We start from the raw sequence: 13,930 nt of genomic DNA, 5'->3' as shown, positions 1-13,930 counted from the left end.
ATACACAGCAGGGGGGGATCATACACAGCAGGGGGGGTCATACACAGCAGGGGGAGTCATACACAGCAGGGGGGGGTCATACACCTCCTGCTGAATTCACATATTAGCAAGGACGGAATTGCAAAGCTTGTGTGCATCTTTGCAATTCCATCTGAAGCTGAATCACCCCCATTATCCCACATAGGGATCGGTATATTAGTTAGACAGTCATAAGGTACACGTCGAAAGTGACCATCTTGAAATTCAACATGTGGACATTGCTACAATGCCGACATGCAGGTTTTCTTCTCCTTCTGTCCCTAACGGTAACTTTAATGCCAACTCTAACGGTAACCCCAACCCTATGAAATTGTCGACAATTCTGATGTCAGCATTAATAATATAGACATTTAACCATGTCGACCGTTTGCTGACGACGTTGAGAATGACGAGAGTGAGTGCATGCCCCCATATATACAGCATGTGGGCAATATAATTTAGTAAAAAGGAAGAACCTACTCACAACCAAGGTTGTATTTCCCTTTAAATCTAGCTATCAGTAGTAAATACGAACAGTGCCCTAACTAGCTCTGGGCGACCGATGCCGACACAGAGCACAGCACTGTTGTTCCAGTCGTTTGGGCCCCTCCCCATGGTATGACGTCATATTGTCATGCGCAGAGGGGGGCGTGGCCTGCACTGGGCGCCGTAGCTTGAAGATACGGCGCTGGATATAAATCTATATTTTGCAAGGAATAATAAGATGTGAACACAATTCTAAAATAATACTACGTACAAGAACTTTTCCGGTCTCCAAGTCCCAAAGCTTGACGGTTTTGTCATACGATGATGTCACCATTCTGAAGACAGAGTTACAAAGCCAGGAGATAAATATAGTTACACTGGAATATGAGACAGTAGGCAAAGTATAGGGACCAGTGATCCCTATTTTACAACAGACAATCAATATACAAACCAAACATAGCAGTCGTTACTTTTCGTAGTTCATAGAGTACAATTTCCTAATCTGTAATCCCTCTATTTTGCTCATAATCTCCTGGCATATTAATGGCACAATATTAATGGGTGCGGAGAGTTTTCGTATGTTATTCTGAAGGACAGGTGCGTGGTTATAATGTGGCACCTTACGAAGAAGCAGATTTTAATGGTTTATTAAATTAACGAAAAATATATATATAACATTTTTTTTTTAAAGGTTTTACCTGTCATTTTATCTTTAATCCTTTCTAGATGCAGAAGTATGGGGTCTGGAATCGCTCTTTTGGGTTACTTACAAGTGTAAATACATGTTCCAGGCACGTGGTGAGAGGTTTAATAATCCCTGTGGATAACCCATTCGGCGCTGTGCATTAAAGCAGTGATTAGACAGTTACCCAAGCTGAGCCAAGCTAGTAACGGCGTAATAATATAAGGTCCCACTCCGGCATGCCGTAGAGCCACACAGGCTGACTAATCGGAGGCTGGTAACCCCACCGCAGAAGTACCTCAGTGGCGGGCTCACATTACTACTTCTGCTGCATTTTGCAAAGATAGAAGTGGATCTCCCCTGTGCATGTTCCAAAATATTGATGCAATTCTGATGATGACAGCATGTCATGGATACGCAGGTATCATACATGCATCTATGCCAACCCTTCTATTGTCCAATGACCGCACATTGATAGCTAAAGTCACAGCGCCCCCTACTGTCCCACCAGTTTACCTTCTCAAGTCATACTTAGCCTATAGCTGTTGCTGCACCAATAAGACAGATACATGTTCTTACTGTCCTGCTCATCTAGTCACAGTTGTTGAGAAATAATGATATCACCTTGTGTTATCCGATGTTGGATTGCACTCAGAAACAGGGGCCGTGTGCTCATCTCCGAACTCGCGGATTAGGGCAAACGTAGGAAAATCCTATAAAAGACACTGTACTGTTAGATAAAGGGAAAATAAAGCAGAACACTGGATATATAACATACAGATTCATTTAAGTGTTTATTTTTGTTATGTCAGTTCTCATAATGCCACTCTGTGCCACTGTTACCCGATAATTCGTCTAGGTGCTGGGCGCAGTACAACTATAAAACTCTATCGCCAATAACACTTATTGCAAACACATCCTGAAATGGATAAAATTAGAAGAGAAAAAAAGTTTAACCTTAAAATGCTCCCTTCGCCTATATGGAGTGGGGCAGCCATTTTGTGCGAGGAACAATGCTTATTAGAGTGCAGCCCATCAATTTACAAGTGACTAGAATCAGTACAGTAGCACTCAGGGTAGCAGCCCATAATCACAAGAATGCAGCGTTATGTGACATCACTGAGATAAGAGGAACCTGCAAGCACCTACCCAGAGTTTGGCCGTTCGGTCGTGTGAGCAGGTTAGAAGTTTTGTATCATCAAAGCAGAGATGGCAGGAAGTCACAGGACTTCTGTGACCCTTTAAAACTCTAAATGGGACCTGTGGAATGGAAGACAGACAAGTTACAGCAAAGATAATAATAATAAAGTTCTGGAGATCATACATCCTGTAACACTACTGTACTGAAGGTACAAATAATATACTGTGGATAGCACTGTGTGTACACATATGATACTGGGAGATTACACAACACACTGGAAATTAAACTAAGATATACACAATATACTGGGAGTTGCACTGGGAGTACACGTGATACTTTAAATGTACTGGGAGTACACACATGACATGATACCGGTAAACGCGCTAGGGGTACACGTGATACTGGGAGTACACATGACACTGGGAAAGCACTGGGAGTACACATGATCCTGGGAAAGGCACTGGGAGTACACATGATCCTGGGAAAGGCATTGGGAATACACAATACTGGGAAAGGCACTGGGAGTACACATGATACTGGGAAAGGCACTGGGAGTACACATGATCGTGGGAAAGGCACTGGGAGTACACATGATCCTGGGAAAGGCACTGGGAATACACAATACTGGGAAAGGCACTGGGAGTACACATGATACTGGGAAAGGCACTGGGAGTACACATGATCGTGGGAAAGGCACTGGGAGTACACATGATCCTGGGAAAGGCACTGGGAATACACAATACTGGGAAAGGCACTGGGAGTACACATGATACTGGGAAAGGCACTGGGAGTACACATAATACTGGGAAAGGCACTGGGAATACACACGATCCTGGGAAAGGCACTGGGAATACACACGATCCTGGGAAAGGCACTGGGAGTACACATGATCCTGGGAAAGGCACTGGGAGTACACACAATACTGAGAAAGGCACTGGGAGTACACATAATACTGGGAAAGGCACTGGGAATACACATGATCCTGGGAAAAGCACTGGGAGTACACATGATACTGGGAAAGGCACTGGGAGTACACATGATCCTGGGAAAGGCACTGGGAATACACAATACTGGGAAAGGCACTGGGAGTACACATGATACTGGGAAAAGCACTGGGAGTACACATGATCCTGGGAAAGGCACTGGGAGTACACATGATCCTGGGAAAGGCACTGGGAGTACACAATACTGGGAAAGGCACTGGGAGTACACATGATACTGGGAAAGGCACCGGGAGTACACACATGATACTGGGAAAGGCACTGGGAGTACACATAATACTGGAAAAGGAACTGGGAATACACATAATACTGGAAAAGGAACTGGGAATACACATGATACTGGGAAAGGCACTGGGAATACACATAATACTGGGAAAGGCACTGGGAGTGCACATAATAATGGGAAAGGCACTGAGAGTGCACATAATACTGGGAAAGGCACTGGGAGTACACATAATACTAGGAAAGGCACTGGGACTACACATAATACTGAGAATACACAATACTGGGAAAGACACCGGGAGTACAATGATACTGGGAAAGGCACCGGGAGTACACACATGATACTGGGAAAGGCACTGGGAGTACACATAATACTGGGAAAGGCACTGGGAGTACACATGATACTGGGAAAGGCACTGGGAATACACATGATACTGGGAAAGGCACTGGGAATACACATGATACTGGGAAAGGCACCGGGAGTACACATGATACTGGGAAAGGCACTGGGAGTACACATGATCCTGGGAAAGGCACTGGGAATACACAATACTGGGAAAGGCACTGGGAGTACACATGATACTGGGAAAGGCACTGGGAGTACACATGATCGTGGGAAAGGCACTGGGAGTACACATGATCCTGGGAAAGGCACTGGGAATACACAATACTGGGAAAGGCACTGGGAGTACACATGATACTGGGAAAGGCACTGGGAGTACACATAATACTGGGAAAGGCACTGGGAATACACACGATCCTGGGAAAGGCACTGGGAATACACACGATCCTGGGAAAGGCACTGGGAGTACACATGATCCTGGGAAAGGCACTGGGAGTACACACAATACTGAGAAAGGCACTGGGAGTACACATAATACTGGGAAAGGCACTGGGAATACACATGATCCTGGGAAAAGCACTGGGAGTACACATGATACTGGGAAAGGCACTGGGAGTACACATGATCCTGGGAAAGGCACTGGGAATACACAATACTGGGAAAGGCACTGGGAGTACACATGATACTGGGAAAAGCACTGGGAGTACACATGATCCTGGGAAAGGCACTGGGAGTACACATGATCCTGGGAAAGGCACTGGGAGTACACAATACTGGGAAAGGCACTGGGAGTACACATGATACTGGGAAAGGCACCGGGAGTACACACATGATACTGGGAAAGGCACTGGGAGTACACATAATACTGGAAAAGGAACTGGGAATACACATAATACTGGAAAAGGAACTGGGAATACACATGATACTGGGAAAGGCACTGGGAATACACATAATACTGGGAAAGGCACTGGGAGTGCACATAATAATGGGAAAGGCACTGAGAGTGCACATAATACTGGGAAAGGCACTGGGAGTACACATAATACTAGGAAAGGCACTGGGACTACACATAATACTGAGAATACACAATACTGGGAAAGACACCGGGAGTACAATGATACTGGGAAAGGCACCGGGAGTACACACATGATACTGGGAAAGGCACTGGGAGTACACATAATACTGGGAAAGGCACTGGGAGTACACATGATACTGGGAAAGGCACTGGGAATACACATGATACTGGGAAAGGCACTGGGAATACACATGATACTGGGAAAGGCACCGGGAGTACACATGATACTGGGAAAGGCACCGGGAATACACAATACTGGGAAAAGCACCGGGAGTACACATAATACTGGGAAAGGCACCGGGAGTACACATGATACTGGGAAAGGCACCGGGAGTACACATAATACTGGGAAAGGCACCGGGAGTACACGATACTGGGAAAGGCACTGGTACTACACATGATACTGGGAAAGGCACTGGGAGTACACATGATACTGGGAAAGGCACTGGAAGTACACATAATACTGGGAAAGGCACTGAGAGTGCACATAATACTGGGAAAGGCACTGGGAGTACACATAATACTAGGAAAGGCACTGGGACTACACATAATACTGAGAATACACAATACTGGGAAAGACACCGGGAGTACAATGATACTGGGAAAGGCACCGGGAGTACACACATGATACTGGGAAAGGCACTGGGAGTACACATAATACTGGGAAAGGCACTGGGAGTACACATGATACTGGGAAAGGCACTGGGAATACACATGATACTGGGAAAGGCACCGGGAATACACATGATACTGGGAAAGGCACCGGGAGTACACATGATACTGGGAAAGGCACTGGGAGTACACATGATCCTGGGAAAGGCACTGGGAATACACAATACTGGGAAAGGCACTGGGAGTACACATGATACTGGGAAAGGCACTGGGAGTACACATGATCGTGGGAAAGGCACTGGGAGTACACATGATCCTGGGAAAGGCACTGGGAATACACAATACTGGGAAAGGCACTGGGAGTACACATGATACTGGGAAAGGCACTGGGAGTACACATAATACTGGGAAAGGCACTGGGAATACACACGATCCTGGGAAAGGCACTGGGAATACACACGATCCTGGGAAAGGCACTGGGAGTACACATGATCCTGGGAAAGGCACTGGGAGTACACACAATACTGAGAAAGGCACTGGGAGTACACATAATACTGGGAAAGGCACTGGGAATACACATGATCCTGGGAAAAGCACTGGGAGTACACATGATACTGGGAAAGGCACTGGGAGTACACATGATCCTGGGAAAGGCACTGGGAATACACAATACTGGGAAAGGCACTGGGAGTACACATGATACTGGGAAAAGCACTGGGAGTACACATGATCCTGGGAAAGGCACTGGGAGTACACATGATCCTGGGAAAGGCACTGGGAGTACACAATACTGGGAAAGGCACTGGGAGTACACATGATACTGGGAAAGGCACCGGGAGTACACACATGATACTGGGAAAGGCACTGGGAGTACACATAATACTGGAAAAGGAACTGGGAATACACATAATACTGGAAAAGGAACTGGGAATACACATGATACTGGGAAAGGCACTGGGAATACACATAATACTGGGAAAGGCACTGGGAGTGCACATAATAATGGGAAAGGCACTGAGAGTGCACATAATACTGGGAAAGGCACTGGGAGTACACATAATACTAGGAAAGGCACTGGGACTACACATAATACTGAGAATACACAATACTGGGAAAGACACCGGGAGTACAATGATACTGGGAAAGGCACCGGGAGTACACACATGATACTGGGAAAGGCACTGGGAGTACACATAATACTGGGAAAGGCACTGGGAGTACACATGATACTGGGAAAGGCACTGGGAATACACATGATACTGGGAAAGGCACTGGGAATACACATGATACTGGGAAAGGCACTGGGAGTGCACATAATAATGGGAAAGGCACTGAGAGTGCACATAATACTGGGAAAGGCACTGGGAGTACACATAATACTAGGAAAGGCACTGGGACTACACATAATACTGAGAATACACAATACTGGGAAAGACACCGGGAGTACAATGATACTGGGAAAGGCACCAGGAGTACACACATGATACTGGGAAAGGCACTGGGAGTACACATAATACTGGGAAAGGCACTGGGAGTACACATGATACTGGGAAAGGCACTGGGAATACACATGATACTGGGAAAGGCACTGGGAATACACATGATACTGGGAAAGGCACCGGGAGTACACATGATACTGGGAAAGGCACTGGGAATACACAATACTGGGAAAAGCACCGGGAGTACACATAATACTGGGAAAGGCACCGGGAGTACACATGATACTGGGAAAGGCACCGGGAGTACACATAATACTGGGAAAGGCACCGGGAGTACACGATACTGGGAAAGGCACTGGTACTACACATGATACTGGGAAAGGCACTGGGAGTACACATGATACTGGGAAAGGCACTGGAAGTACACATAATACTGGGAAAGGCACTGGGAGTACACATAATACTGGGAAAGTACTTTGAATACACACAACATACTGTAAATGGCACTGGCAATACATGATGCCGAGAAAGGCACTGGGAGTACATGACACTGGGTTAAGCACTGGATGTAGAAATATATGTATTCTGTATGTGTGTAAATCCTGATGACCTGAGATAGTCTCTCACTCTCCCACACTATTTCCTCACTGGACTCCATCATTAGAGCCGGTAACCGACCCTCACACTGGCTGTTGCTGCCCTGTATTTCCGGAGTCCGCGTCTCCATAGAGACCGGCTACGGGGGCCGGGCGGCACCATAATGCATAATTACTCGTTCTGCGCCGCGGAGGATCCTGGGACTGACCGCGCCGGGCGATCACTGGCTCTCACAGTCTCCGGTCACCTATCTCTCATGTATGTTATGTTACACCATATGGCTGTCACCCAGTGGCTCCCAGCCGAACCAGATGCCGGAACGCCGGACCGGACCAGCTCCCCGCAGCGATCTCTGCTGCTTAGGAGCGGTGTAACGCGCTGCCGGTCCGGGGGGGTGTGCCAGTGACAGCCTGTTACCGGGGAGCCAGGGAGGGAGAGATTACAGCCGGCTCCCCGCACCCAGCTGCTGCTGATCCCGGACTGTCAGCGGTGTCTGTGCGCTGCTCTGTCACCCGGGGGGACACCGTACAGCCTCATCCTACCTACCACCAGATAGAGGAGAGGGCACGGTTATGGCTTCTGCTGCCCCCGGACTGTATTAGATATAATTAATAAATGTTAATGGTGGGACTGAGGTTAAAGGGTGTAGCGCTAAGATGAGTGATTAGGAATGCCAATGCCAGTCTAATGTTTAAAATAAAAAATTCTGGTAGACGGAGTGTGGCACAGACCACCTTATACAGCCTGCCCGAAAAGGGGGCATAGAACACCATAGTTGTTCAGGCTCTGCGGAATGGGGCGCAGGCCAACATAGATAGCTATTCAAGGTGCTGGAACAGGAGGCAGACCACCTAAGATAGCCGGTTCGGGTGGCTAGTGTTCACTCTAGGTCTGGCGCCGGGCCTAGAGAAAGGGCACATAAGCGCACCTGAAAAGGGGGCATGTTTTTAAGATGCATCCCCTTTTAGTCGCCCTTGGGGGTGTGCCCGGCACTGACGGACATGCCAGGCTGCCCCCAGTCGCTGCTGTCAGTGTGAATGGATGCGGTGACAGTTACACCGCAGTTTTCCCCACCCGCAGGGTGTTTCAGCCGCGCTGGAGGGCATGGTGCTTTTTGCCCTTTAGCAATAGGGCAGGACACGGTACCCCGCTAAAACAGCCTAGCGGGAATGCTAGCTGGCGGAGTGGGACGCAGACCAAGTTAGATAGTCATTCTGGGTGCTGGAATGGGGCACTGACCACCATAGATATCTAGCTCTGTAAAATAGCATTCTGGATGTCGGAACGACAAGCAGATCTCCTTAGATGGCAGTTCCAGATGCCAGAATGGGGCACTGACAACCTTGGAGTGCCGGAATGGAGCGCAGACCAAGTTAGATAGCCGTTCCGGGTGCCAAAACAAGGAGATAACCACCTTAGATAGCCGTTCTGGGTGCCGGAACAGGGAGATGACCACCTAAAATAGCCATTCTGGGTGCCAGAATGGGGTGCTAGCCACCGTGAATAACCATTCCAGGTGACGTAACGGGTAGATTACCAACTAAAATAGCCATTCTGGGTGCTGGAACAGGGAGCTGACCACCTGAGATAGCTGTTCTAGGTGCCGAAATAGGGCACTGACCACCTTAGATAGCTGATCCAGTTGCGACAATAGGACACTGACCACCTTAGAGAGCCATTACACGTGTCAGAATGGAGAGCTGATCACCTTAGACCACCTTGTTCCAGGTGCCAGAACAGGTTGCAGGCCACCTGAGATAGTTGCCATGGGGCGCAGAAAATGCAAAATGTATAGTGCGCTATAGTCATGGCTAACCAATAAATCCATATGTAGAAAAAATGTGTCCATACACTGCTAGTTTGGTATGAATAAATAATTTGACTTTAAAAATAAACAGACAAATTGTACATAGAAAACAATCAAATTTACGTCACAGGGATTCACAGTTGAAACATCTGAGCAGTAAAATTGAGAATACAATATTACTATTTGGAAAAAATAGCTGGATGTATTCAGTTCTGGCATAAAATATGAATACACTGTTGCTGTTTATATTAAATGTAGCTGGGTGTATTTAGTTCTTAGTATAAAATACCAACAGGGGTATTCAATATGGGAGCGAAAACATAGTTTTTGCGATGTTTTCGCACCTATGACGTCATTATCGCAGGTTTTGCTTTTACACCGTATTCAATTTCATAGACTTTTCGCAGGTTCAAAAAGTCTTTGAAAAAAAACGGGGATAACTTTTCACCACTGAATAGGTGGCGAAAAAAAGTGCAGAATTGGAGTTTAGGGGTGCAGGTTTAAAAAAAATAGCCTGCACCCTTCAGAATGACCCCTTGAAACGATCTGTGTCAAAAAAAAAAAAAAAAATCGGGACACCCCAAAAAAAGCACTTTGAATTTGGGGGCCAAAAAAAAAAATGTTGGGGAACAAAGTTAAAAAATAGCGAACTTGACTTTGGGGGGGTCCCCAAGTATGCCCCAGGCGTTTTTTTCATTGCAGCTCCTTGCGCAAGTGGGTTTTTCACGATTTTTTCAAGTCTCTTTAGCAACTTTAAAATATGCTGACCCCCATTTTCAAGTACCCCAAATTTGCTGGGCATAGTTATTTTTCCCCCAAAAAAAATCTAAATACTCTTCTGCACCACTTTCTTCAAAGTCGCATTTATGCACTTGCCGCGGCTATTAGAAACCCCGACTTCCTTCTGGAGTTAAAAATAGGGGTACCCATAGTGATCCCCCATGTCTAGACATCATTAGGTGGGTCCCTAGAATATTTCCCGAAAATTCCCGTTTTTGTTATCCTGTAAAAAAAATTTGTAAAAATAAGGAAAAAAAATGACATAAGGCCCCCCCCCCAAAAGCCAAACCAGCCCCAGGCTTGCAGCCAGTGGTGGTTTCTAAAAATACGGGGAACAAAATGTGTAGGGTTCCACCGTATTTTAGAAACCAACACCAGGCTGCAGGGACTAGTGCTGGTTTTAAATATAGGGGGCAAAAACGACATGGGGTACCCCCTATATTTAAGACCAGCACCAGACCCAACCGACCGGGGTGTAATGCCACAGCCCGGAGACCCAGTCAGCGGGGCTCCAGGTCCAAAGCATTACACCCAGTGGCGTAACTAGGGTATTTGGAGCCCAGGGCAAATTTGAAAAGGGAGCCCCCTCCCCCCCCCAAACATCCCGAGATGTGCGCGTGCCGAAGGCGCACATGAAAAAAAAATGGGCATGGTCACTTAAAAATGGGGCGTGTCAACATGACACACCCCTTTATTTTCACGCTGAACATTCCTATCCATGTGCACCTTAACCCCAGTAGTGCCCCTTATACAGTACCCCCAGTATGCAGTTGTGGTCCCTCTTATGCAGGCCCATAGTAGTGCCCCTTATACAGTATCCCCAGTAGTGGTCCCCCTTATACAGCCCCCAATTAGTTCCCCTTACTCAGTACCCCCAGTAGTGGCCCCCCCAAATGCAGTGCCCCACGTAGTGTTCCCCCTTATGCAGTGCCCCCAGTAGCAGTCCCCACAGTGCAGTGCGCCCAGTAGCGGTATCCCCTTATGCAGTGCCCTTTATATGGTGCCCCCAGTAGTAGTCTCCCCCCCTATGCAGTGCCCTTTATATAGTGCCCCCAGCAGTAGCCCCCCCATGCAGTTTTCCCAGTAGTGGTCCCCTTATGCAGGCACCCTGTAGTGATCCCCCCTATCCAGTGCCCCCTGTAGTGGCCCTTCCTATTATTGCCCCCAGTAGTGGTCCCCCGAGTGCAGTGCCTCTTGTAGTAGGCCCCTTTTATAATGCCCCCAGTGGTAGTTCCCCCCAAGTAGTAGTCCCCAGTAGAGTAGGTCCTCCCAATGGCGCCCCCAGTAGTAGCCACCCCCCTCCCCCGTTGTGCAGATAGGTTTAAAAAATATATATATATATATATATAAATATACTTACCTGAATCTCTGCTCCTAGTCCTGGTCCTGCTCGCGACGCCGCTCCCGCCCGGGCTGGCGCGCTCAGCATTATGGGACAGACGTCATGACGGAAGTCCGGCTCTTGCAGTGGGTGCTGCAGCAGTCAATGAGAGTCTATCTGACTCTCATTGGCTGCTGTTTAACACACGCATCGCCGCCAGCGCTGGCGGCGATCCGTGTGTTATGCACAGCCTGAGCCCGCCTCCTGGCGCTATTGGGCAAGCGCTCAGGGGGAGGGAACGGGCTCAGGCGTGCAGCACAGGACCGGCGCTGGAAGTCTAGCGCCGGTCCTGTGTAAATGTGTAGCGCTGACCGCCCTCATTGCGGTCGGCGCTACAGTGGCTAACTAGGGCGGGCCGGTACCGTGGCCGGCGGTGCAGGAGGATTTAACAGCTGATGACGTCAACGCGTTTCGTCTCTGAATCACAGAGACTTTTTCAAGACTGACAACAGATTTGTGAGCGCTCTATTTATCCTCACGGAAAAAACGCCTTTCCAATTAGTGTGATTATAAACCGTTTAGGAAGTAATTTCTTCAATAGGATGACGTGTTATTTGTACTTCACAATTCACTATAAGTGAAACATACAAATAAATGGGGCGCAGACCACATTAGTCATTCTCGGTGCCAGAATGGGGACCACCGTAGATAGCCGATGCCGGAATGGGGCGCAGGCACCTTAAATAGCTGTTCCAGATGCCAGAATAGAGTGCTGACTACCTTCGCCATTTTGTGTGCTGTAACCAGGAACTGACCACCTTAAATAGCCGTTCCGGGTGCCGGAACAAGCAGCTGACCACCTTAGATAGCCATTCCGGATGCTGGAATGGGGTGCTGTCCACCTTAGCCATTCTGGATGCCAGAACAGGGAGATGACCAACTTAGATAGCCGTTCCGGGTGTCGGAAAGGGGAGATGGCCACCTAAAATAGCCATTCTGGCTGTTGAAATGGGGAGCTGACCACTTGAGATAGCCATGCCGTGTCCCAGATGGGACTTGTTGTTTTCCAAAAAAAGAAACTAAATGCTATCCTACACCATTTCTTTACAGATGCATAAAAACACTTGCCGCGGCTGTTTAAAAACCCCAAATACCTTTTGCAGGCCAATTCAGGGGTACCCATAGTGATCCCCCATGTCAGACCATCTTTTGGGGGGTGACAGGCTGATTTCCCCAAGAGTGACAGGACTTTTCGATACTTACCTTTCCACTGGGTCCCGTTTTCGACGATTCCTAATTGAATACGGGGATACGCGGGCACGCGCCCTATACTTTATCCCCAGGAAAACCGGCGATGATGGCGAAAAGTCCGACCTCTGACTTTTCGCCTCTAATTGAATATGGCCCCATCTCTGATTCAGGCCCTAAATAAACAAATACAGCTTCACGTATATTAAACCACTTTCTTTATGTGTAATAATAATTGCATTTGCTATACAGCATTTCAATATCTAAACCTCGGTAATACCACAGAAACACCCCGTCTTGTGGGCCTGATTCAGTGGTGGATGGAAATTGCAGATCCGCACACAAGCGTCTGTGCAATTCCGTCCAATTAAAACGCTAACGCAGCAGGAGTTGTCAGTGGGGGGCTGGGTACAGGATGCTGGCGCTCGGGATACAGGCAGTCAGAATCCCAAAGCAGGCATCCCGACAGGGTTAGGATACTGACACCTGACGGTAAGTATCCTAACTCTAACCCTCTATTACCACTGCCTAATCCTAACTCCCCCGTAGCCTAAACCTACCTCTCACCCTGCAGCCTAACCCTAACCCTTCCCCCCCACAGCCTAACCCTAATCTTTCCCCTAGTGCGTAACCTTCTGCCTAACCCCAATACTGACCTTCTAGGTGCTGGCACCGGGATTTAAACTATATCCCTCTGTAGGAAACAGACACCTCCTTGCTGTATCTGTGATCCTAGGTCGCAGCCTGGGATCACCGGTTGCGATGGTTGCCCCTTTGGCCAGACTGCAGTAGCGGAAGCTAACTGCAGCCTAGCTGGGTTCTTGCAGCTTGCGAGGCCAGGAATTCTGTAAACACTAATGCAGACCATGGCCTCATCCCTCTAGAAAAACATGGGCGACACGCCCCCCTTTTCCGGGAACACTGCACAAGCTCCACCTCCCAAATGCCGCAGCCTGCCAATCAAGGCTGGGGGGCACTGTGAGCAGACTCGCAGATGGAGGGCTGCACATGCGCTGTACACATCCTGTGCATGTGCAGTCTTCTAACAATGACAACGAGATGTGCACCAACCATAACATGCTCAGACGGAGTCACAATCGGAGATGTGCATTAACCATCAGGTTAGTGTACATCTCTGAATCAGGCCGTGTGTACATT

At 48.0% G+C, this 13,930-nt stretch overlaps 1 protein-coding gene across 2 annotated transcripts in view; it reads right to left on the bottom strand.

Annotated features, from left to right (window-relative positions):
• Nucleotides 1-7,741, bottom strand: part of WDR88 (WD repeat domain 88) — a 47,465-nt gene extending 39,724 nt beyond the window's left edge. Inside the window, exons 1-4 of one of the 2 annotated variants that reach the window (XM_088451132.1) lie at nucleotides 7,630-7,741; nucleotides 2,336-2,446; nucleotides 1,811-1,899; nucleotides 776-839 (exon numbers count right to left, since the gene is read on the bottom strand). In XM_088451132.1, coding sequence (XP_088307258.1) covers nucleotides 776-839; nucleotides 1,811-1,899; nucleotides 2,336-2,446; nucleotides 7,630-7,680 — 315 coding nt within the window. In that variant the 5' untranslated portion in view covers nucleotides 7,681-7,741. Of the gene's footprint in view, nucleotides 1-775; nucleotides 840-1,810; nucleotides 1,900-2,335; nucleotides 2,447-7,514; nucleotides 7,581-7,629 lie in introns of those variants that run through there. The other variant, XM_088451133.1, reaches the window with a different exon arrangement.
• Between the last annotated feature and the right edge of the window lie 6,189 nt (nucleotides 7,742-13,930).

This window comes from Taudactylus pleione, unplaced genomic scaffold (assembly GCF_031769625.1).
Source record: "Taudactylus pleione unplaced genomic scaffold, aTauple2 ptg000537l, whole genome shotgun sequence".
Lineage (NCBI taxonomy): Eukaryota > Metazoa > Chordata > Amphibia > Anura > Myobatrachidae > Taudactylus > Taudactylus pleione.
The sequence above is the reverse complement of the archived record's forward strand: the minus strand, read 5'-3'. Positions and strand labels throughout refer to the sequence as shown.